The following is a 25,402-nucleotide window of genomic DNA, read 5'->3' on the forward strand; positions in this document are numbered from 1 at the left end:
TGTAGATAGAAAACTGAGAGTGCTGGAGCTCTTAGAAGGGGAGGAGGGAAAATTGAAAGCACTAAGATTAAAATTTGCGCGGTCCACTGGGTCATTTTGGGCCTGGTCCTCAAAGGGTTAAACTTGCAGCCCTGTGCCAAACTGGTGTGGCCTAGAGTACCCATGTCCTAGGATTGCACTGCCCCTCCGTCCCTCCTCCCCGCCCTCTTGACCATTTTTCCTATTCATCACTTGTCTGAACACTGCACAGGGGCCTTAACGATCCAGCTCATGTGCAGTGTTCAGACAGGTGATGAATAGGAGAAAATGTTCTAGGGTTATTGCTAATGATGAAGAGGGCGGCGAGGAGGGATGGAGGGGCGGTGCAATCCTAGGGCATGGGTACTCTAGCCACACCAGTTTGGCACAGGGCTGCAAGTTTTAAAGTTGTTTTTTAGGACAATAACTGCATCACCTGCTGAACGGACCCCAGGACAGATCTGATGGTACAAGTGGTTTTGGGAGGGCAGATTGTGAGTACAGAGTCGCTTTAAAGACTATGGAACAGTTTGTATCCAGAACATTAAAGACTATCAAAGGTTTTGTATCTATAACATTAAAGGGGTACTCTGACAAAAAGAAAATCTCTCAAATTAACTGATGTCAGAAAGTTCTACAGATTTGTCATTTATTTCTATGGAAGGTTTTTTATCTGGAACATTAAAGGCTAATCTCTAGTCTTCCAGTACTTGTCAGCTGCTGTATGTCCTGCAGGAAGTGGTGTATTCTTTGTAGTCTAACGCACACTGCTTCTTTAGCCAGAGGTAATCGAATGCCGAGCGATCTGACCTGACCTGTAGAGACCTATGACTTTTCGGCCTTAGGAGCTGTTGATCTTTTGTGGATTTCCTCTATTCTCGCTGCCTGATATGATGAATAGGGTGATTACAGATGGAATTCCCCTTTAAACGAGCGACGTCTCTCTCTCTCCAGTCATTATCTCATCCAAGGTGACTGAACGATGATCTGTCGATAGAATACAATCCCCGGGACGTCTGGCCTGGTGGACGTTGCTGCCGCTGTCTCTTCTTCCTCTTGTTTCTTCGCCGTCCTCTTACACAAAGCGCCTCTCAGATCAATGCTACATCTGTGCCGCTCCGCCGGGCCCGTTTATACTGTAAATCAATGGGAATAATGCCGGAATCTTAATGCATCCTGGCCTGGCTATTCTGTAACATTATAAGGCAGCGGTCACCTGGAAAGGCTCCTGAAGGTGTGTGATATCCATCTCAGTTACACAGAGTGGGACGTTCATCAGTCCGGAGCCATTCTGACACAGTGCTCTCTGCTGCCACCTCTGTCCATGTCAGCAACTGTCCAGAGCAGGAGAGGTTTTCTATAGGGATTTGCTGCTGCTCAGGACAGTTCCTGACATGGACAGAGGTGGCGGCAGAGAGGACTGTGCCAGACTGGAAAGAATACACCACTTCCTGCAGGACATACAGCAGCTGATAAGTACAGGCCTGGAGATTTTTAAATATAAGTATCTATAGAACTTTCTCAAATAATTTTTTTTAGCCGGAGTGCGCCTTTAAGGGTACAGAGAATTAGCGCTATAACCTGCAATGCCGCGGTGCGCAGTCCCTAACCATCACCATATAGACGTACTAATCTGCGTTATCTATACAGATGTCGTCTCCGTACGAGCTGACAAATCATTAAGGACAGCTCATCTCACTAGTGGCATAACACCAGCTTCTTCCCGTGCCGGAGAATGTTTTCTCTTCATAAACAGTCATTTTCCTGCCACGGATCAGCGACTCCTAGCATTGCCGCTGCGGCCGCCACTTGTCAGATTTTCCATTTTCTCCCGTATGAAGCTTAAACAATCTTTCATTATTGTTCTATCAACTTATCCATTTAACATCGCACACTCTATGATTACAGATAATTAGAACTCTCAATGAGCGGCTTTTGCCGTATTGGAGTTGTTTGAAAAAAAAAAAAAGAAAAAAGAGAAAAAAAAAAAGCCTCTTGTGTTCTTCAGCCGCGGGTCAATTGAAAAACATTTTAGCAAAAAAAAAAAAAGAAGAAGGTTTCGATCTACGGGCAGAATATTCCCTGGTAAGTATCGGTTCTAGAGTCTTTTTCGCATCTGTCAAGTTGTTAAAAAATGGTTCCAATTTATTTCTTGTTGCAGAAGTTGGATGAGTGATAAGGCCAAAAAAATGGTGAGGTAGTGCCGACGAGGACAGAATAATGTGTATACAGCTCCACTGCTGACCTATGTAAACCAATAAAAATAGGCCTCACTCCTATGTAGAGCAAAGTGTCTCCATGGTTACAGACTACAAACAAGCCCTATGTAGTCTGGCCCTGAAAGTCACAGACAATTTTTTTTCATCACACCAATGCAAAATTCGTCTACAAAAGTCTAATTCCTATGTAGATCTCGGTGTTTCCATGGTTACAGACTACAAACAAGCGCTGTGTAGTCTGGTCCTGAAAGTCATAGATGACTCTTTTCCATCTCCCTCCTCTTCTCCAAGGAGAGGAGTAACACACCACTTCAGAATCAGACTACAAAGGTCTAACTCCTATGTAGACTTATGCGTCACCATGGTTACAGACTACAAACAAGCCCTGTGTCGCCTGGCCCTGAAAGTCATACGTGACTCTTTTCCAAGGAGAGGAGTAACACACCACTGCAGAATCAGTCTACAAAAGTCTAATTCCTATGTAGATCTAGGTGTTTCCATGGTTACAGACTACAAACAAGCCCTGTGTCGTCTGGCCCTGAAAGTCATACGTGACTCTTCTCCAAGGAGAGGAGTAACACACCACTGCATAATCAGTCTACAAAAGTCTAATTCCTATGTAGATCTAAGTGTTTCCATGGTTACAGACTACAAACAAGCATTGTGTAGTCTGGTCCCGAAAGTCATAGATGACTCTTTTCCATCTTCCTTCTCTTCTCCAAGGAGAGGAGTAACACACGACTGCAGAATCAGACTACAAAGGTCTAACTCCTATATAGACCTATAAGTCACCATGGTTACAGAAAACAAACAAGCGCTGTGTCGTCTGGCCTTGAAAGTCATAGATGACTCTTTTCCATCTTGCTCCTCTTCTCCAAGGAAAAGAGTAACACACCTCTGCAGAGTCAGTCTACAAAAGTCTGACTCCCATGTAGATCTAGGCGTTTCCATGGTTACAGACTACAAACAAGGGCTGTGTAGTCTGGCCCTGAAAGTCAGAGATGACTCTTTTTCATCTTCCTCCTCTACTCCAAGGAGAGAAGTGTGTTACTCCTGCAGATCCAGACTGCAAAGTTTGTAGTCTGTTACCATGGAGACGCATAGGTCTACATAAGGTCTTGATGCACAAGATGGTAGTAGAGTTTGGATCAAGATTCTTTTCAAAGCGTTAACACTGACTCAGACTGACAAAAACTGTTATATGCGAGATGAGAGTGATGATCCAATTATTATATGATAAATGATCAAAGGAAACATTGAAGGGATAGTTCACAAAAAAAAAAAAATTAAACCAATTGGTGCCAGAAAGTGCCAGAGATCTGTAATGAACTTCTATTTGAAAATCTCCAGTCTTCCAGTACTTATCAGCTGCTGTATGTCCTGCAGGAAGTGGTGTATTCTTTCCAGTTTGACACAGTGCTCCCTGCTGCCCCCTCTGTCCATGTCAGGAACTGTCCAGAGCAGCAGCAAATCCCCATAGAAAACCTCTCCTGCTCTGGATGTATCATACAACCTGAGATAGTTTGATAGATATGCAGCTATGTTCAAGTATGGAACATTTTTTAGTAAATTTGCCCCAGTTTTTTTATCTTTAAAAAAATGTCAAAAATTTTCTTCTTCCGCCAAGTCACCATGGTAATTTTTCTTAAAAGTAAAACGTTGGACAATTGGGGCTACAGTAAGTGAGGTGTGGATACCCCGGTGGCCTGTTAGGGAAAAAAAACAAACAAAAAGTTCTAATTGGGTTTTTCCAATTTTTTTTTCTACTTGGACCAATCCTGTGTCGAGAGACTTTTTTATCTCTTACTAAACCAACTTAGCATTTTATGCCTCTATAAACAGCGGCAGCGCCGAGCCGCGACGAACAGTTGGAGAGTTGTGTTTTTTATTAGGCGGTATATCAGACTGTCGTCCTGCATCATAACCGATCCTCCGCTTTGCCAACTTTGCAGATTTAAGCTCCGGCCGACAATGAACGAGAATAAATTCATGTTTACCCAAATGTCCATTTTTTAACTCATTTGTGATGCGGAGATAAACGTCCGTCGTAGAGAACGCCGGCCGCCGGCTCATTAAAGTGTCTTATGGGTGAACAAAGCTCTTTTTTTTTTTGCCTTTTTTTTATTTTTGTTATTTTGCCAATTTCGGTAAATAGATATTATTCAGTGGAAATAAATTAGACCATTTTAGTTTAATGCAGAATAACTGTTCTGGAGTAAGAAAAACCATTAGTAGCAAAACTGCCCCATAAAATGTTCACGAGCTGTAAAGTGAAGAGGGGCCGGCGTGTTGTTAAGTGCATATACTTCCCTGAGCCTTCTGCGGCATTATGTTATCGGTATAATTACACTGTATCATTAACAGAATAGCTTTTATGGACATTGTCTATGTGACTTCTACATTCTGGAGTTCATTCCATTACTAAGAAAAGCTCTGACCTACCTATATACCATTATTACCATTCTAGGGAAATAACCAGGTTGTAGCTAACCACTATAATACTGCTCCTATATACAGGAATATAACTACTATAATACTGCTCCTATATACAGGAATATAACTACTATAATACTGCTCCTATATACAGGAATATAACTACTATAATACTGCTCCTATATACAGGAATATAAATACTATAATACTGCTCCCTATATACAGGAATATAACTACTATAATACTGCCCCCTATATACAGGAATATAACCACTATAATACTGCTCCTATATACAGGGATATAACTACTATAATACTGCTCCTATGTACAGGAATATAACTACTATAATACTGCTCCTATATACAGGAATATAACTACTATAATACTGCTCCTATATACAGGAATATAACTACTATAATACTGCTCCTATATACAGGAATATAACTACTATAATACTGCCCCCTATATACAGGAATATAACCACTATAATACTGCTCCTATATACAGGAATATAACTACTATAATACTGCTCCTATATACAGGAATATAACTACTATAATACTGCTCCTATATACAAGAATATAACTACTATAATACTGCCTACTATATACAGGAATATAACTACTATAATACTGCTCCTATATACAGGAATATAACTACTATAATACTGCTCCTATATACAGGAATATAACTACTATAATGCGGTTCAGGGAAGAAACAGAGTGCTGCACCTCACACCTATGGCTGATACTAGTGCCGCTTGGCTAAATAAAAAACACATCAGAATTTTGTGTATGAATTGATCAAGCCATACTGCCCCATGTACCTCGTGCCGGTATCTGATACACATGGGTCCCTACACTAAGTCCACACCGTGCCAGTCAGTGGCCACCAACCCCGCAGGCGTGCACAGCCAGGGAACGGGGGCCATGGGACGGCCCTGCGACCCCCATGCCACAGGACCAGACCCAAAAACACCACACCAGAACCCGGCCAGCACCGCCGGCGGAGAAGGTCGCCCCCAAGCAGCACAAGTCTGGATAAGGTATTGCGCTCACCATAGCTGCAGCAAACAGAATGGGAAGAAACAGGAGGGATTAAAACCATGTGCACTCAGGTGTCTCCTGCTAATTGCGGTCATGTGGGTCTCACCAGGAGGAGTGCAAAACACGGAGAAAAGAGAGAAACAAAATGCGGTTCAGGGAAGAAACAGAGTGCTGCACCTCACACCTATGGCTGATACTAGTGCCGCTAGGCTAAATAAAAAACACATCAGTTTCTTCCCTGAACCGCATACTACTATAATACTGCTCCTATATACAGGAATATAACTACTATAATACTGCTTCTATAAACAGGAATATAACTACTATAATACTGCCCCTATATACAGGAATATAACTACTATAATACTGCTCCTATATACAGGAATATAACTACTATAATACTGCTCCTATATACAGGAATATAACTACTATAATACTGCTCCTATATACAGGAATATAACTACTATAATACTGCTCCTATATACAGGAATATAACTACTATAATACTGCTCCTATATACAGGGATATAACTACTATAATACTGCCTCCTATATACAGGAATATAACTACTATAATACTGCTCCTATATACAGGAATATAACTACTATAATACTGCCTCCTATATACAAGAATATAACTACTATAATACTGCTATATACAGGAATATAACTACTATAATACTGTTCCTATATACAGGGATATAACTACTATAATACTGCTCCTATATACAGGGATATAACTACTATAATACTGCTCCTATATACAGGAATATAACTACTATAATACTGCTCCCTATATACAGGAATATAACTATTATAATACTGCTCCTATATACAAGAATATAACTACTATAATACTGCCCCATATATACAGGAATATAACTACTATAATACTGCTCCTATATACAGGAATATAACTACTATAATACTGCTCCTATATACAAGAATATAACTACTATAATACTGCTCCCTATATACAGGAATATAACTATTATAATACTGCTCCTATATACAGGAATATAACTACTATAATACTGCCCCTATATACAGGAATATAACTACTATAATACTGCTCCTATATACAGGAATATAACTACTATAATACTGCTCCTATATACAGGAATATAACTACTATAATACTGCCCCTATATACAGGAATATAACTACTATAATACTTCTCCTATATACAGGAATATAACTACTATAATACTGCCCCTATATACAAGGATGTAACTACTATAATACTGCCCCCTATATACAAGAATATAACTACTATAATACTGCTCCTATATACAGGAATATAACTATTATAATACTGCTCCTATATACAGGAATATAACTACTATAATACTGCTCCTATATACAGGAATATAACTACTATAATACTGCTCCTATATACAGGAATATAACTACTATAATACTGCTCCTATATACAGGAATATAACTACTATAATACTGCTCCTATATACAGGGATATAACTACTATAATACTGCCCCCTAGTGCGGTACAATATATGTATATTACTACACTGATGTATCTTCTCCTTCTTCTCCTGTAGAACACGATGAATGTGGTAATGGACAAAGCGGCTGCGATGAAAACTCAATTTGCACAAACTCAGTGGAGGGGCACAGCTGTACCTGCAAACCCGGCTATGTGGGGAACGGCACCGTCTGTAGAGGTAGGCCTCAGCTTCTCGTACACATTGGTTCGGTTGGGGACGTTGATGAAGGTTTTTGCCCCAGGGTCTCAGTTACCCATGAAGGGGGGGGACAGTGGTCTCCAACCATCTCTAGTTCCTTTCGTGTTTTTTATTGTACTCTTCATCGTGACCCATCAGATCAGTGGCCTCTCCTAGTAATGTGCTGTCATCTGCCATAGAAGTCAATGGTGTTTCTCAAAAAGTTTTCTTGAAATGTGTTTGAATTAGCAGAGGTGGTTGAACGCCTTACTAGCTGCCATTTTGGTTCCCACCAGTCTGATTTCTGACCTGTCCCAATGACATGAACAATCTGCAATACCCCGATATAGTTCTTGGTTCTGTTTGTTAGTGGCTATTCATAGAAGAGGGGACCCGTGTTTGGTTAATGGGGGTCCCACCATGGGAACGTCCACTGATCACCAGTACTGGGGTGCAGAGTCCTCCGTTACCCAGTTCCTTCTTATCCAATGGGAGCAGTACATATGGGGTGGTTGCTGCTGATGGAACTCCCATAGACTTTACGATGTTCAATGGCGGCTGCATCTGACTACTTCCCACTTGTGTTGATGGTTATTACCTATTCCGTGTTATATCTGACTGGTGAGAAAACTGCCCATACTAGAATAGATCTACCATAAATCCCATGACCTAAAAATACCAGAGATCTGTAATTTACCTCTATTAAAAAAGTGTTCCAGTACTTATCAGCTGCTGTATGTCCTGCAGAAAGTGGTGTATTCTTTCCTCTCTGCTGCCACCTCTGTCCATGTCAGGAACTGTCCAGAGAAACAGCAAATCCCCATAGAAAACCTCTCCTGCTCTGGACAGTTCCTGACATGGACAGAGGTGGCAGCAGAGAGGAAAGAATACACCACTTCCTGCAGGATATACAGCAGCTGATAAGTACTGGAAGACTGGAGATTTTTATATAGAAGTATCTCTGGTACTTTCTACACCAGCTCATTAGAAAGATTTTTTTTTTTCTGAACTACCCCTTTAAGGAAGGTATACTTACCTAACCTTGTTCCTTGTCATGCTACTCCTGGGTCCCATTGACAGCCGCTGGTGTCCTGCAGCTCTTCCCGCTGTAACGTCACGTAACTGGCTAAGCGATTACCAGTGACTGACCGGGATATCATAGTACCTTTTTAAAGGGAAAATCCCTACTGCAATGTATGATAGATCTTGGCAGTAGGAGTCGTGTTTCTCTGCAGCGCCGCCACAGGGAAAATAAGGCATTACACGGTGTCTATTAAAATCAATGGGACAGGATGGTTCCTCCAGGGAGAGAGACGCTCTCTTTCACCTCTCTCAGCTCTGAGCAGAGGACTCCTTTTTGGCGCCTTTCATGAGTAAGATGTGAAAGAAGTTATTATCGTCTTGCTGGAGAAACGGCCACGGAGATATCATCAGTGCGGAGCTATTCATGGGTGACGTCTGCGGTGACCGAGTCTCTTCATATAAAGAAAACATGTGCAAGATAAGAGGGACGCAAAGCCGAGCCCACCGATAGGATAGTCTTCTAAATGCTATTCTGATGGCTCTAAGGGGGTTTCTCCAAAATATCCTGTACTTTAGGAATCCTAGGACTTCTTAAAGGGGTATTCCACAGATCTTACAGATCTTTGTGTTTTTAGCGGAAAGCAGCAGCTGAGAACAGGGGGAAGGAGACTGAATAGCTAATAAGAAGTATGGAAGGAATTGTTTGTCTTACCATGGGCAGCAACATATCACAAGTTATGTCTGAGTGGAATACCCCTTTAATTCCATGTTTGTTGCTCCATCTTGTTCTTACTAGTGTTGAGCGAACTCGCTGATCTTCAGTTTCGGTAACATTTATCCGCACCTGAACGTTTGGCACTTGACTTCTGGCTTCTGGAAAAGTTGGATGCAGCATATTACCTATGGCTGTAAAACTAATCAATCCCCCCCACTCTTCCAGTACTTATCAGCTGCTGTATGTCCTGCAGGAAGTGGTGTATTCTTTCCAGTCTGACACTGTGCTCTCTGCTGCCACCTCTGTCCATGTCAGGAACTGTCCAGAGCAGGAGAGGTTTTCTATGGGGATTTGCTGCTGCTCTGGACAGTTCCTGACATGGACAGAGGTGGCAGCAGAGAGCACTGTGTCAGACTGGAAAGAATACACCACTTCCTGCAGGACATACATCAGCTGATAAGTACTGGAAGAATGGAGATTTTTAAGCGCCCTGAACATGGCTCCTTATTCTTTATATCATCCGAGGTGACTGTGTCGCTTCCCTGATACATGTAATTATTACATTATGAGCGCGATGCTTCGCCCTCCGTTGTCTGCCAGCGGCTGATGATCTGCGGACAATAGGCAGAACGGACACTTAATTTAGTGGCGTTTTGTGTGATGAGTGATGGTGGGATCTGGCGGTATGACTGCCCCGCTCCTGGATGACTCCCAGCTTTTCATATCGCTGGATCTACATTGGCAGCGGCGTGTCCAGTGCTAATAGCTTCATGGCCACAATGGCTGGTGATAAAGTGGAGGAGGGGAGAGGAGAGCCGCCTGGCAAGGAAGTGTATCAAGATTTCCATTGAATTCAAAATAAAAGTCTGTTTAGTGGATTCTGTAGCCGCCGTGCCTGGAGATGAGTTATATCAGCGCAATTCTTAAAGGGATAGTGTCCCCATTATTGATGAAGAATAGGGCGGCATTGCATCCTTTATACTGCTACCTGGTTTGCTCATTATTGGCACCATGTGATGCTAGTCCGCCAATCAGGACTTGCGTCATCTTTTTTCCTTGCCGCCTTGTCTCCTAAGGAACATGAAGTGATGTATTTCCTCCATGTTTGAGCGTAGTTCCTATTAATGGTGAACTAGAGGGCGCTATAACATTCATAGTGCTGCCACCTTTTATAGATTTGTAGATTTATTCTATTTAAAAATCTCCAGTCTTCCAGTACTTATCAGCTGCTGTATGTCCTGCAGGAAGTGGTGTATTCTCTCCAGTCTGACACAGTGCTCTCTGCTGCCACCTCTGTCCATGTCAGGAACTGTCCAGAGTAGCAGTAAATTCCCATGCTCTGGACAGTTCCTGACATGGACAGAGGTGGCAGGTACTTGACATCCCCATTTTTACTTATTCTCCAAATCTTATTACTTTGACCCCAGAATTTTCTTTCCTTCTATATAATAAAGAAAATATTGATTTTTTTTTTTTGTCCATTTTTTTATTTTATTCTCTGTTATTAAAACTCCTTTCTGATCTCCGTCTCGCGGTCTCCGGCTCGGTCTCTGACCTTTACGCTCCAGAGGAGTCTCCTCCAAGATATTTCCGGAGATGCTTTCTATGCAGAGGGTGAAGCAACTTTGTTTGGCCGAGATGCAAATCACATGTGAATGAAAGATTAGACAAGGGGAATAAAAAGAGAAATATTTTATTATGAAGTGTGCGGAATGGTGGAAGAAAGATCTGGTTGTTATCTATGACTGCGGAGAGCAGGAAGCTATAGGAGAAGAGGTAATCACACAGTCTGCTCTGGGGTCTGAACATTTAGGGGTTTGGGGTCTGCTCTGGGGTCTGGTCTGGGGGCTGATAATTTAGGTGTCTGCTCTGGGGGCTGATAATTTAGGGATTTGGTCTGGGGGCTGATAATTTAGGGGTCTGGTGTCCTATAATTTAGAAGTCTGGGGTCTGATAATTTAGGGGTTTGTTCTGGGGGCTGATGGTTTAGGGGTTTGGTCTGGGGGCTGATAGTTTAGGGGTTTGGTCTGGGGTCTGATAATTTAGGGGTTTGGTCTGGGGTCTGATAATTTAGGGGTTTGGTCTGGGTTCTGGTGTCCTATAATTTAGGGGTTTGGTCTGGGGTCTGATATTTAGGGGTTTGGTCTGGGTTCTGGTGTCCTATAATTTAGGGGTTTGGTCTGGGGTCTGATATTTAGGGGTTTGGTCTGGGTTCTGGTGTCCTATAATTTAGGGGTTTGGTCTGGGGTCTGATATTTAGGGGTTTGGTCTGGGGTCTGATAAATTAGGGATTGGGTCTGGGGTCTGATAATTTAGGAGTCTGGGGTCTGATAGTTTAGGGGTTTGGTCTGGGGTCTGATAGTTTAATGGCTTTTGTCTAGGTTCTGATAGTTTAGGGGTCTGGTCTGGAGTCTGATAATTTTGGGGTTTGGTCTGGGGTCTGATAATTTAGGGGTTTGGTCTGGGGTCTGATAATTTAGCGATTTGGTCTGGGGTCTGATAATTTAGGGGTTTGTTCTGGGGTCTGGTGTCCTATAATTTAGGGGTTTGGTCTGGGGTCTGGTGTCCTATAATTTAGGGGTTTGGTCTGGGGTCTGATATTTAGGGGTTTGGTCTGGAGTCTGATAAATTAGTTATTGGGTCTGGGGTCTGATAATTTAGAGGTCTGGGGTCTGATAGTTTAGGGGTTTGGTCTGGGGTCTGATAGTTTAGGGGTTTGGTCTGGGGGCTGATAGTTTAGGGGTCTGGTCTGGGGGCTGATAGTTTAGGGGTCTGGTCTGGAGTCTGATAATTTTGGGGTTTGGTCTGGTGTCCTATAATTTAGGGGTTTAGTCTGGGGTCTGATAAATTAGGGATTGGGCCTGGGGTCTGATAATGTAGGGGTTGGGCCTGGGGTCTGATAGTATAGGGGTTGGGCCTAAGGCCTGAACATTTAGGAGTCTGTGATCTCACACTTTAAGAGTTAGGTCTGTAGTTTAACAATTTAGGGGTCTGGTCAGGGGCCTCGGGGGTCTAGTCCGCAGTCTGATTGATTGAGTGATATAAAATACTAACATCTTACTCATCTGTTTCCTAAGTTATTTCTATTCCTATATAGATCATGTGGTGGTTGGTGGGGTGGGGGTCCTTCCCTTGTCTATCACAGTGCTCTCTATGGGCCCGGCCTCCCCGAGCGCTGACACAGATCATTATCTGAGGACCGTGTCCTCGTCTGACACGCTGAGCCTTCACTGTGAGCCACCATTCTGGGTCCTACCATAGATACGCTGCCTGTGTGTAGGTGGGGGGCGCTCGGGACGCACTGAGATACATCAGAGATGGCTGCCGCACCCGCTGTCATCTGGAAGGAGGCGACGCTCACAATTCAGCTACAAAATGGTTTCCTGGAGTTTAGTTCCCAAAGTTTGTGTAACCAGGAATGAGATGATTAACACCATAGATGTTCTGCCGCCGAGCGCTGAGCGCACAGTGGAAACCATTGACCCAGATGTCTGCTAATGGCACAAACAGGCGGTACGTTCCCACTCAGACGAAGCCTCCGACTCATTACCCTGAAATAGAGGAGGATCGGATCGAGAAATTATTGTAATGAAATAACTGAAAGGAGCGATGGGAGTAATGTCACATAGCTATCTCCTCTACATCTGAATAAATTCTGGTGCCCCCTGCTGGCGGGGCAGAGAGAGAGGGAGTATAGCTGGAATAATCACTACTTATCATCATCCACACACTACTATGCATAAACTACAAGCCTGGCATAGGATGGACAATCTGCCCCAGCCAATAGCTTTATCTTATATATCACTATATGGGAGCTCCCTCTGCCCCTACCACAGCAGGAAGTCACAGCATGGTCTGAACCACCAATCAAAAGCTTAATCTGTCACTAGGTTTCTTCCACCTTAAATGAGAGCAGTATAAACTAGTGACAGAAGTGTTTAATAGATCGTTGTATTACTTACATCATTCTGTTCAGCCATTCTCCTAATATGCAGGAGAATAGGATTATTGCCACACCCCTACCCCTGCCCTTCAGCTGCTGATTGACAGTTAACTGTCTATACACAGCATGGATAGATAACTGCCAATCAGCAGCTGCTTCTCATGAATATCCAGGACAACTGGGCTCATGCACATAATGGAGAGGACTACTTACTGTCCATGTTATTCAGGAGGAGGTCTCTGTACCAGCTTCTCTGTCACTACTTTATGCCACCCTGAGATAGGACACCATAACCCTACTGACAGTCTCTTTACAAGCCTCTGGCAGGTTAGCTGCTTATCACTCACTTTGGGTGGAGACGGAGTTGCCCTTTAAGTTGCTGTCATTGCCAGTGTGATGGCTCCCAGCCTGTGACTATCCATACCCGTCCCCATTAATCTCCCCTCAGTAATTTATCCGTGGACACATTGATCCCATGTTTATTGCGGAGACCAAACAATAAATTTGTCTATTGCCGGCGCGGTGGATAATTGCAGTAATATCCGCCATATAGTTATGATGAACTATGGTCCAGATGGTGCGCGGGGGGTGGGGGTAAGGAAGATTTATGGGAAGGTGACTTATAAGAGGGAAGGCATTAGGAAATCACAGGACATCGCTTAACCCGGCTAATGGCTGCGTCTCCAGGGGTCACAGATTATGGCGGTAATTTATTTATGGCTATTATAATTCAATGTAACCGAGCGCCAAGCGGCAGCAGAGTAAACAGAGCGGTAATGCTGTCCGTGGTGGAGGGCGGCAGTAATGGAGCGTTAGGAGTTTAAAGGGGTCATCTCTGTATAAGGGGCAGCGCTGATCCTGTTACTATTGGCGGCTGATTACTATATTGGCCCCAACATGAAGCCCCCAAAATAAGGAGGGGCCAACACCTTATTACTGCTAACCCCTTCACTGCCATAGACCACCAGGTACCCTATCTATCTATCTATCTACTGAGAAATACTCCGCAGCACACTTGTTGAAGTGAAAAAAATATTGAACGTTTATTCCATCATTAGTGCAAAAATACAAAACGGCTGGCACCTGATACTATACACAGCGGTGGTGGTGCTCTATATAGTTCTATCTATCTATCTATCTATCTATCTATCTATCTATCTATCTATCTATCTATCTATCTATCTCCTATCTATCTCCTATCTATCTATCTATCTCCTATCTATCTATCTATCTATCTATCTATCTATCTATCTCCTATCTATCTCCTATCTATCTATCTCCTATCTATCTCCTATCTATCTATCTATCTATCTATCTATCTATCTATCTATCTATCTATCTATCTATCTATCTATCCATCTCCTATCTATCTATCTATCTATCTATCTATCATCTATCTCCTATCTATCTCCTATCTATCTATCTATTTATCTCCTATCTATCTCCTATCTATCTATCTATCTATCTATCTATCTATCTATCTATCTATCTATCTATCTATCTATCTTCCTATCTATCTCCTATCTATCTCCTATCTATCTATCTATCTATCTATCTATCTATCTGTATATCTATCTATCTATCTATCTATCTATCCCCTATCTATCTATCTATCTATCTATCTATCTCCTATCTATCTCCTATCTACCTATCTATCTATCTATCTATCTATCTATCTATCTCTCTATCTATCTATCTCCTATCTATCTATCTATCTATCTATCTCCTATCTATCTATCTATCTATCTATCTATCTATCTATCTATCTATCTATCTATCTATCTCCAGTCTTTTGTAGTGTAACCGCATGAAGTTTGGTCGGTCACAGGGATCGCTGTATATTACTGTATGAAAAAGAGTGAAATCAATGACTTTTCCTATTTATCTTCTCTAAATGTCTCTTGTTTAAAAGAAAAAAATCATCGCTTGTCATTCGCCAAACGAGTCCTTAGGCCACGTTCACACAGAGCAAGAAAGGCGGCCATGCCGCCAGCCTCAATGTCATTCTTCAGCGCTGAGAGACGCTGAGTGATGCGGCGCGCGAGCCTCCTATAGACTGTGAGTATGACACGGAGGCTGGCGGCAATTCCGCGCCTCTTGCTCTGTGTGAAAGGGGCCTTAAGCGATTTCTGTGTGTGTGACAGTACCCCATCTGCTGAGATCACTGATCACTCTCCCCCCGGCCGTCATCACCTATCATGTCACCCAGGTGGGGGTCCACTCTATCACCCATCATGTCTCCCAGGTGGGGGTCCCCTCTATCACCCATCATGTCTTCTAGGTGGGGGTCCCCTCTATCACCCATCATGTCTCCTAGGTGGGGGTCTCCTCTTTCACCCATCATGTCACGCAGGCGGGGGTCCCTTCTATCACCCATCATGTCACCCAGGTGGGGGTCCCTTCTATCACCCATCACGTCACCCAGGTGGGGGTCCCTTCTATCACCCATCACGTCACCCAGGGGGGGGTCCCCTCTATCCCCCATCATGTCACCCAGATCGGGGTCCCCTTCATCACCCGGTGCACCCGGAGTGGTGAGGAGGCAGCTGTGGGCCAGTCATTGCCCTCCGGCCTTCTATCTTATTACTCCTAGGCCGCCACAGCGTGATAAACTGCAATAAAACGCTTCTTCTCCAAGTCCCCGAGGACTCCAGGAATCACTGCAAATAAAAAATAGAAAAACCTTAAAAAAAAGCAATAAAAGCAATTTAATAAGTATCTCCACATCTAACTATTACAAAATATTCATAAAAGGGGGGGGGGGAAACAACAACTCAATGCTGGAGAGGAAAATTGGACTTTAACGTTAAAACAAAAGGGGAATTTTAAAAAGTTTCCATCCCTTTAAGATTCCAGCGGTTAAATGGAAGTAACTTTGAATCCAGGGGAATGCGGGAGAACATTGGGCTCTGGCGGCCGGGTTAATGTCCCTTCCAGCCACCATGACTGTAAAATTAGTTATTGATCTGCCTGGAAGTGGGAATATAAGCAGGTCAGATTTATTTACAGCTCATGGCGGGGCGCCTGGAGAGGGCTGGTGGGGCGCACAAGGGCCGGAGCGGTGGTGGTCATGCCTCAGCGACTGACACAGGGCGTTATGCATGGAGCGCGGCGTCTGACCGATTCATTCTCATCATGTGCTCATAGCCATCATAGTCCATCTGCTTCATGTGCCGGGAGATGACAGGAGGTCTCGGAGGAGACGGCTGCACAATGGTCTTTTCATGGATTATGGAGCAGAACAATCCTCTTCTCCTCTTCGGCCTCCTCACCCGTCAGTCTCATGTCATAGTTGGGATCAGATGTATCATTATAAATGATATCGATACATAATATATTGCTCTTTTCCTCTCCGGCCTCCTCACCCGTCAGTCTCATGTCAGATGTATCATTATAAGTGATATCGATACATGATATATTGCTCTTCTCCTCTCCGGCCTCCTCACCCGTCAGTCTCATGTCAGATGTATCATTATAAGTAATATCGATACATGATATATTGCTCTTCTTCTCTCCGGCCTCCTCACCCGTCAGTCTCGTGTCAGATGTATCATTATAAGTGATATTGATACATGATATATATTGCTCTTCTCCATCACCAGCCTCCTCACCCATCAGTCTCGTGTCAGGGTCGGGATAAGATGTATCATTATAAGTTATATCGATACTTGATATATATCCACAGTAGCCGCTCAATGTATGAACAAAGTCAATGGCAAGAATACTTGCTTTACAGCAATGCCGTAAATCTCAGGTCCAAAGCCTATTGTGCCATACTTCTGCATCTCTAGGTCACGTGGTATCTGTGGGCTGTTATGTGGTCATGTGGTCATAGGAGGAATATAGCAACATTTTATAGAAGCTCACCGGGTCTGGCAGTGGCACTGTGCATACTATCATTAGAGACTCCTTGAGTAGTTCATTCAGATTTGACAAGAAGTAAAAGGACATCACTGGTGTGTCAGTCAATGGGTCCGGCATGATTTCCATTATAACAGAAGCCATGATGGTGGTGTGAACAGAGCCTAAGATGGGTAAGGTCTATGCATGATCATCGAGAGATCAGCCAATGCAACAGCTATGACTGCAATTTTCTGTCCCTTGCAGTTACTACTTGCCTGTCTTTCCAGCCCCTGGTAGTGTAATCCTTTGGCGAGCCAGCCCCTGGTAGTGGAATCCTTTGGCGAGCCAGCCCCTGGTAGTGGAATCCTTTGGCGAGCCAGCCCCTGGTAGTGGAGTCCTTTGGCGAGCCAGCCCCTGGTAGTGGAATCCTTTGATGAGCCAGTTCCTGGTAGTGGAGACCTTTGACGAGCCAGCCCCTGGTAGTTCTGGAAGCCAGCCCCTCGTAGTGGAGTCCTTTGGCGAGCCAGCCCCTGGTAGCTTGTCGATCCAGCCCCTGGTAGTGTAATCCTTTGGCGAGCCAGCGCCTGGTAGTGTAATCCTTTGGCGAGCCAGCCCCTGGTAGTGTAATCCTTTGGCGAGCCAGCCTCTTGTAGTGTAATCATTTGGCTAGCCAGACACTGGTAGTGTAATCCTTTCGCGAGCCAGCCCCTGGTAGTGTAATCCTTTGGCGAGCCAGCCCCTGGTAGTGTAATCCTTTGACGAGCCAGCCCCTGGTAGTGTAATCCTTTGCCGAGCCAGCGCCTGGTAGTGTAATCCTTTGGCGAGCCAGCCCCTGATAGTGTAATCCTTTGGCGAGCCAGCCCCTGGTAGTGTAATCCTTTGGCGAGCCAGCCCCTGGTAGTGTAATCCTTTGGCGAGCCAGCCCCTGGTATTGGAGTCCATTGGTGAGCCACCAAGTCATTTGGGCTATTACTTGCATGCAGGAGGAGGAGTATATATGTGGGCCTATCATTCAGCCCCTGACTGGCACTTTATTCTTCAGTGGGTGCAGTTGTGCCCCTAGGGTCAGTTTTATAAGGTGTACTACATATCTTAAATATCTCTTCTGTGTCCCCTTTTAAATAGTTAAAAAAAATTATATTTTTGAATTAACCAGTGTCAGAAAGTTATACAAATTTGTAAATTACTTTTATTGAAAAAAAACTCCAGCCTTCCAGTACTTATCAGCTGCTGTATGCCCTGCAGGAAGTGGTGTATTCTCTCCAATCTGACACTGCTCTCTGCTGCCAGGAACTGTTCATGTCAGGAACTGTCCAGAGCAGGAGAGGTTTTCTATGGGAATTTGATGCTGCTCTGGACAGTTCCTGACATGGACAGAGGTGGCAGCAGAGAGCACTGTGTCAGACTGGAGAGAATACACCACTTCCTGCAGGACATACAGCAGCTGATAAATACTGGAAGACTGGAGATTTTTCAATAGAAGTTAATTACAGATCTGTATAACTTTCTGACACCCGTTGATTTGAATGTTTTACCCCTTTAAGGTCCTCCTTGTTACAAAGTACTGAATTTCAATGAAATATTTGTGGCGATTGGTAACGTCTTCTCATTTTGAATACATGAAGGTTTCTTCCTTTTTCTGTCCCTGTCATCTGGGGGCCGGCTCATCACGGAGCCCCTGACACCGGGCAATAACTCTGCCTTGGCGACAGGTCGTTTCACTCTCCGGGTCTTGATGGTCGGTTAACCAGCTATGGGGAGATGAGATCAGGGATACTTTAGCTCATCCATCTTAGGAAGCGCGGACATAGGTAATAACCTACACAGCACTTTACTCCGAGACGCGGCCATCAGCAATGGAAGGAGCCGGCTCATAAATATTAACCTATGATACCGTATTAATAGAAAATACTGTAGGAAACGGGGAAGCAATGACCTGAAACGCGGCGGCCGCATAGATAGTGTATGAGGACTGGGAATCAAAGATGGAGAGAGAATTTCTTACCTTATCAGCGTATACTGTATCTCCTGTGTGAGTATAATGCCGCATGTAACTCAGGATCAGTAATGTATGTACACAGTGACCCCACCAGCAGAATAGTGAGTGCAGCTCTGAGGTATAATACAGGATGTAACTCAGGATCAGTAATGTAATGTATGTACACAGTGACCTCACCAGCAGAATAGTGAGTGCAGCTCTGGAGTATAATACAGGATGTAATTCAGGATCAGTAATGTATGTACACAGTGACCCCACCAGCAGAATAGTGAGTGCAGCTCTGGAGTATAATACAGGATGTAACTCAGGATCAGTAATATAATGTATGTACACAGTGACCCCACCAGCAGAATAGTGAGTGCAGCTCTGGAGTATAATACAGGATGTAACTCAGGATCAGTAATGTAATGTATGTACACAGTGACCCCACCAGCAGAATAGTGAGTGCAGCTTTGGAGTATAATACAGGATGTAACTCAGGATCAGTAATATAATGTATGTACACAGTGACCCCACCAGCAGAATAGTGAGCGCAGCTCTGGAGTATAATACAGGATGTAACTCAGGATCAGTAATGTATTAGACAGTGACCCCACCAGCAGAATAGTGAGTGCAGCTCTGGAGTATAATACAGGATGTAACTCAGGATCAGTAATGTAAAGTATGTACACAGTGACCCCACCAGCAGAATAGTGAGTGCAGCTCTGGAGTATAATACAGGATGTAACTCAGGATCAGTAATGTATTACACAGTGACCCCACCAGCAGAATAGTGAGTGCAGCTCTGGAGTATAATACAGGATGTAACTCAGGATCAGTAATGTAAAGTATGTACACAGTGACCCCACCAGCAGAATAGTGAGTGCAGCTCTGGGGTATAATACAGGATGTAACTCAGGATCAGTAATATAATGTATGTACACAGTGACCCCACCAGCAGAATAGTGAGTGCAGCTCTGGGGTATAATACAGGATAAGTAATATAATGTAATGTACACAGTGACTGAATGGTTTATGTAGATTCCTTCTGGATGTGGCTGATGCTGCGCAGGATCTATGACTATAGGAATATTTTTGGAGTCTTGTTATCAGTCGGCGCTGTCACCGTTTCCATAATGTAAGCGGCACATGGGCCACCACCTAAGTGCTGGCAGTAATACAGTGTGTGAGGTCATTAGAGTGTGGCGGTGTATGAGGTCCATGGTGATCACTGCCTCCCTGCACTCTGAAGCTTATGAAGCCGCTGTCATTCATCCCTCCTGTTTTGCTCGGATATTAGGAGCATTTAAGAGTCCATATCGTTCCGTTACTTAAAAATCCCCAAATGGTCTGCTGATTTGGAGACTAATTCCAGGGGAGGCCGGAGGAAGGGTAAAGAGCGCCCGGGTGGTAATAAATGGCCTTCAGCTATAATGACATAGTCTGAGATGGTGGAAAATGCTGAAAGATCACAATACAAGCACCCCAAAAAATCTGAAAAAAATAATAATAATAATCTGCGTCTGATCCATTCTTCATTTTCCTGTGTACTTTACATGTAGATCTCCTCTATATTACAGGGTAATCTGATCATGTTCTATATAACAGGATAATGCTATATTGTCTAGGGATCCATATATCTAGTAGGGAGATCCCTACACACAGGTACTTTTTTTTTCTTATTTCTCTAGCCAATCGCAGGACAGTACAGCACATACTCCTCTGTCATTTTTTTTTTTTTTTTTTTTTGCAGAAATCAATAGTCCAGGGGATTTTAAGAAACTTTGTAATGGGGTTTATTAGGCAAATATGTCATTATCTGCATTCACAAAGACTTTCCCCAGGCCCCCCCTTCCCTCCTATCTCATTCACTGCTCATTATCAGGAAATCTCGACTCTTTTACATCAGTCGTTCCCTGTGTAACCTATGGAGAGGGGAGGAGGGAGATTAGTCGCCAGCAGAGAGCAGAGAACAAAGGATTACACAGCGGGACCTGTGTGAAAGCTGCTATTCAGAGGTCAGAGAGGTCAGTGCTGACTTCAGAGGAGATAGCCGGTGATGTGGCTGTAAATTAACTCTTTGTTGTCCTGTTTTGGTGCCTCATCTCCCTCCACCCCTCCCCTCTCCATAGAAAACAAAGAAGACAGGGGGGAGAGCTTTAAACTGTTTTTCATGATAAAAATTCATTTTTCGGCTAATAAAACCAATTACAAAGTTTCTTAAAATCGCCTGGACTATTGATAGAGACAAATTTTGTTAATTTTTTTTTTTTTTTTGGAAAGAATGGCGCAGTGTATTGACCAAACCCTAGACCTTGCTTTTCTGATCCCAGTCCCCGCCTCCAGGACCCTCCCAGCCTTTGTTGTCCCGGGCGGTCCAGGTGCAGGATATTTACCTTTGTAATTTGGAAGACGACTAATTACATTAACAGACAGAGCTCCGGAATCAACAAACAAGTGAAGTCCGAGTAGACGGAGGATTATAGATCTGCCGCAATCGATGCGTTCCAGCTTAATAGCTGCTGAGCAGAATCGATCTTGCAGCGTGAAGAGAGAGAGGGTATTGCTTTCCTGCAGCCCGGCTCCCTCTCTGCCGCCAAAGTAAAAGCTTTGTCAATGTTTTAATCTGTTTAATTTTCACCATCCATTTATCGCGGCCCCGGTGACTCCTCATTAACATTTATATAGCTCCACTTTCCATCCTGGTTTTGTCCACATCTGTTTTACGCTGAACTTTGAGGCTTTGATCTGGAAGCGTCGTGGCAGCTATAATCAGGTTCAGCCGTAAATTAACTTTTACACGCTCCGCAGTCACATGATCGCGGCGCCTCCATCACCGTAATTATCGGTTTATTTTTCCGGGAGACGCGTCTCTGTTCACTGAGAGTCATGACAGGCGGTGGGAATGGAGGAAATATTATTCTGTAGGGATTCCAGACTTCTCATGGAGGGGCTGAGAGGCTGGCAGCCATGAATCACATCACGTTACAGGAACTTAATGGGGTTCTGCAGGTGCAGACGCTTTATGGCATCTCCAGCGTATGCTCGGTGGGATCGATGATCAGTTGTATGAGGGGTCTTCAGTGTTTATCCAGGCACGGCGTCTCATCACTAGTTATAGGGTCATGGCCCTCCAGAGACCACCACCATCCTATGGATATTTGGATGGTTGAACCCCCAGGACTCCCTAGGGCAGCATCCAACTTCAGCAGCTGCCACTAATCAAATGCTGCAGGTTTGGTCGAACATGCTTGAAGGTCGCTCAGTGCAGGAAAAAAATAAATAAATACATTGCCTGTATAACCCAACATCATACTGCACCAATACATACTACTCCACCTGTATAACCCAACATCATACTGCACCAATACATACTACTCCACCTGTATAACCCAACATCATACTGCACCAATAAATACTACTCCACCTGTATAACCCAACATCATACTGCACCAATACATACTACTCCATCTGTATAACCCAACATCATACTGCACCAATACATACTACTCCACCACCTGTATAACCCAACACTACACTGCACTAATACATACTACTCCACCTGTATAACCCAACATCATACTGCACCAATACATACAACTCCACCTGTATAACCCAACACTACACTGCACCAATACATACAACTCCACCTGCATAACCCAACACTACACTGCACCAATACATACAACTCCACCTGCATAACCCAACACTACACTGCACCAATACATACTACACCTGTATAACCCAACATCATACTGCACCAATACATAGTACTTCACCTGTATAACCCAACATCACACTGCACCAATACATACTACTCCACCTCTATAACCCAACATCACACTGCACCAATACATGCTGCTCCACCTGTAAAATAGAACCACATTGCAGCACTCCTGTCTCTCTAACATACCCCTCTACTCACCTGGCAGATTTTTTGCACACAGGCAGACACATACATAGGCAGATGCACACAGAGACAGACAGACACACACAGGCAGTCACACACATACAAATGCAGCACCACTGGCCCCCTTCTTCATCTTTTCTCCAAGTGGCACTCACTCTTCTCCTTGCCCCCCCCCCCTTATTTATACAATACTTTGGAGGAGGTTTTTCAAGAGCTCTGCTGTTATACTGCCCCCTAGATAAAGGATCTAGGATATCACAGATGTAACTTTGTCTGGGCCTCCTCTCTCCTGGTGACTCCTCTATGCCAGGGACTCTTCTCTCCTGGTGACTCCTCTATGTCAGGGACTCCTCTCTCCTGGTGACTCCTCTATGTCAGGGACTCCTCTCTCCTGGTGACTCCTCTATGTCAGGGACTCCTCTTTCCTGGTGACTCCTCTATGCCAGGGACTCTTCTCTCCTGGTGACTCCTCTATGTCAGGGACTCCTCTCTCCTGGTGACTCCTCTATGTCAGGGACTCCTCTCTCCTGGTGACTCCTTTATGCCAGGGACTCCTCTCTCCTGGTGACTCCTCTATGTCAGGGACTCCTCTCTCCTGGTGACTCCTCTATGTCAGGGACTCCTCTCTCCTGGTGACTCCTCTATGTCAGGGACTCCTCTCTCCTGGTGACTCTTCTATGTCAGGGACTCTTCTCTCCTGGTGACTCTTCTATGTCAGGGACTCCTCTCTCCTGGTAACTCCTCTATGTCAGGGACTCCTCTCTCCTGGTAACTCCTCTATGTCAGGGACTCTTCTCTCCTGGTGACTCCTCTATGTCAGGGACTCTTCTCTCCTGGTGACTGCTCTATGCCAGGGACTCTTCTCTCCTGGTGACTGCTCTATCCCAGGGACTTCTCTCTCCTGGTGACTCCTCTATGTCAGGGACTCTTCTCTCCTGGTGACTCTTCTCTCCTGGTGACTCCTCTATGTCAGGGACTCTTCTCTCCTGGTGACTCCTCTCTCCTGGTGACTGCTCTATCCCAGGGACTTCTCTCTCCTGGTGACTCCTCTATGTCAGGGACTCTTCTCTCCTGGTGACTCCTCTATGTCTTTCTTTCTCTTTGCTCAGGCATCTAGGAAGTATTTACCATTTTTCACTATAGAATAATGACCCCCCTCCCCCATAAATAACCTAATATAATTATTACTTCCTATATTTTCTCTTTTTTATACCTTAAATATCTTCTTTTTCGTTTGTTTATCCCATATTGCATGTACATTTTGTATCTCTCATCTTTTATGTATCTTTCTATACCCCATATTGTATAATTTTATATAGATTCTATATATTCCATATTTTATTTTTTATTATATATTATTTTTTTTATATATTTATTTAGATTTTATACATCCCATATTTTCTTTTTTATATGTATTATATTTTATGTATATTTTATACATATAGAATACTTCCCTTACTTTATGTAGATTGTATATATCCCATATTTTACGGTCATAAAGTAATTGTCATGCCCATAGAATGATTTGCCATAGACTCTCTGTTATTCACATAACAAGATACGTCCATATTTTGGCACCAAAACAGCCGTTCTTGGGGCTCTGGCCTTTGCTGCTGCCTTAAAAAAAACCTCTAAAAACACAATAAAATAGGAGCAAAAAATGCTATAATGCAAAAAGTCTTAAATAAAAGATGTGTGAACGTGACCACGTAACCTTCCTCTCCGTTCTCTTCATGGTGGAATGTCAATGTTCCAGGATAGACGCCATGTCTGACCCTCCCGGGGAGCTCTGATGGTACAGGTGGAGAATCCATGTTGATCCTTGCACCATGTTCCCCCCTCGCTGGTGTCGTTCTGTGGATTCTGTAACTATTACTTCATAGGTGCCTCTATTTCTCCCCATCTGAAGGCCTATGTACCCTACCGGGGGCGCATCCATCTCTCCTTTCCCATCGGCGACTCCTCCGGCATGGGGCATCTGAGGTGCTGAATTACTAGAGGAGGCCATTTGTCACCGGTGTGAGGAGCCGCATTACATGGTAATAGACTCCCTGCTCCGCACATAGCATTACTACAGCGACTCCTCATAACGCCGGCTCTGGGATGAGCTATGAAGCCCGGTTCAATACACATTTACTGTACGTGAAGGAAAAATCCATACATATCAGCTCGTATATTCCGCCGAGCGTCTCTACCTTTATTGTGAGTCTGTGGAGGTCGCCTGAAATTGAGTTGCAAAAATTCCCCATTTGTTTGTAAAGTATTAGATCTTTGCAGCGGTCAGGGACGCGGAGAGAATGCGGCTGTAGGGTTTCAGTGCTTTAGATTCACGGTCATCACCCCAGGGGGTATGATTTATGGCTAAAACGAACATCCCAAACAAATTTTGGGAAAAGTTTGGTTCAAGAGTGAATCAAATTTTTGGAAAAGTTTGTACGAACCCGATCCAAAATGGTGGCTGCACATTGTACATTACATTATCAAAAGCCCAGTTGCAAGGGGTTGTCCATAATGGACTGCAGGGCACCCCCTGAACATCACACTATCTCCTTCACCACATATATAGGAGCACATCAGCTCCTGTACAGTGAGT

The 25,402-nt window shown here is 43.9% G+C and overlaps 1 protein-coding gene and 1 long non-coding RNA gene across 5 annotated transcripts in view; one reads left to right on the plus strand and one right to left on the minus strand.

The window, feature by feature from the left end:
* NELL1 (neural EGFL like 1) overlaps nt 1-25,402 on the plus strand; it is a 445,407-nt gene that overhangs the window by 297,014 nt on the left and 122,991 nt on the right. For all 4 annotated transcript variants that reach the window (XM_069968052.1, XM_069968055.1, XM_069968054.1 and 1 more), the window contains exon 14: nt 7,275-7,397. In XM_069968052.1, coding sequence (XP_069824153.1) covers nt 7,275-7,397 — 123 coding nt within the window. The remainder of the gene's footprint in view (nt 1-7,274; nt 7,398-25,402) is intronic.
* On the minus strand, nt 10,640-13,177 carry LOC138789418 (uncharacterized). Its single transcript, XR_011362716.1, has 3 exons — nt 13,098-13,177; nt 12,392-12,686; nt 10,640-10,758 (listed from the first exon to the last, which is right to left on the minus strand). It is a non-coding gene; the product is annotated as an uncharacterized lncRNA (long non-coding RNA).

Source organism: Dendropsophus ebraccatus, chromosome 4 (genome assembly GCF_027789765.1).
Source record: "Dendropsophus ebraccatus isolate aDenEbr1 chromosome 4, aDenEbr1.pat, whole genome shotgun sequence".
Taxonomy (NCBI): Eukaryota; Metazoa; Chordata; class Amphibia; order Anura; family Hylidae; genus Dendropsophus; species Dendropsophus ebraccatus.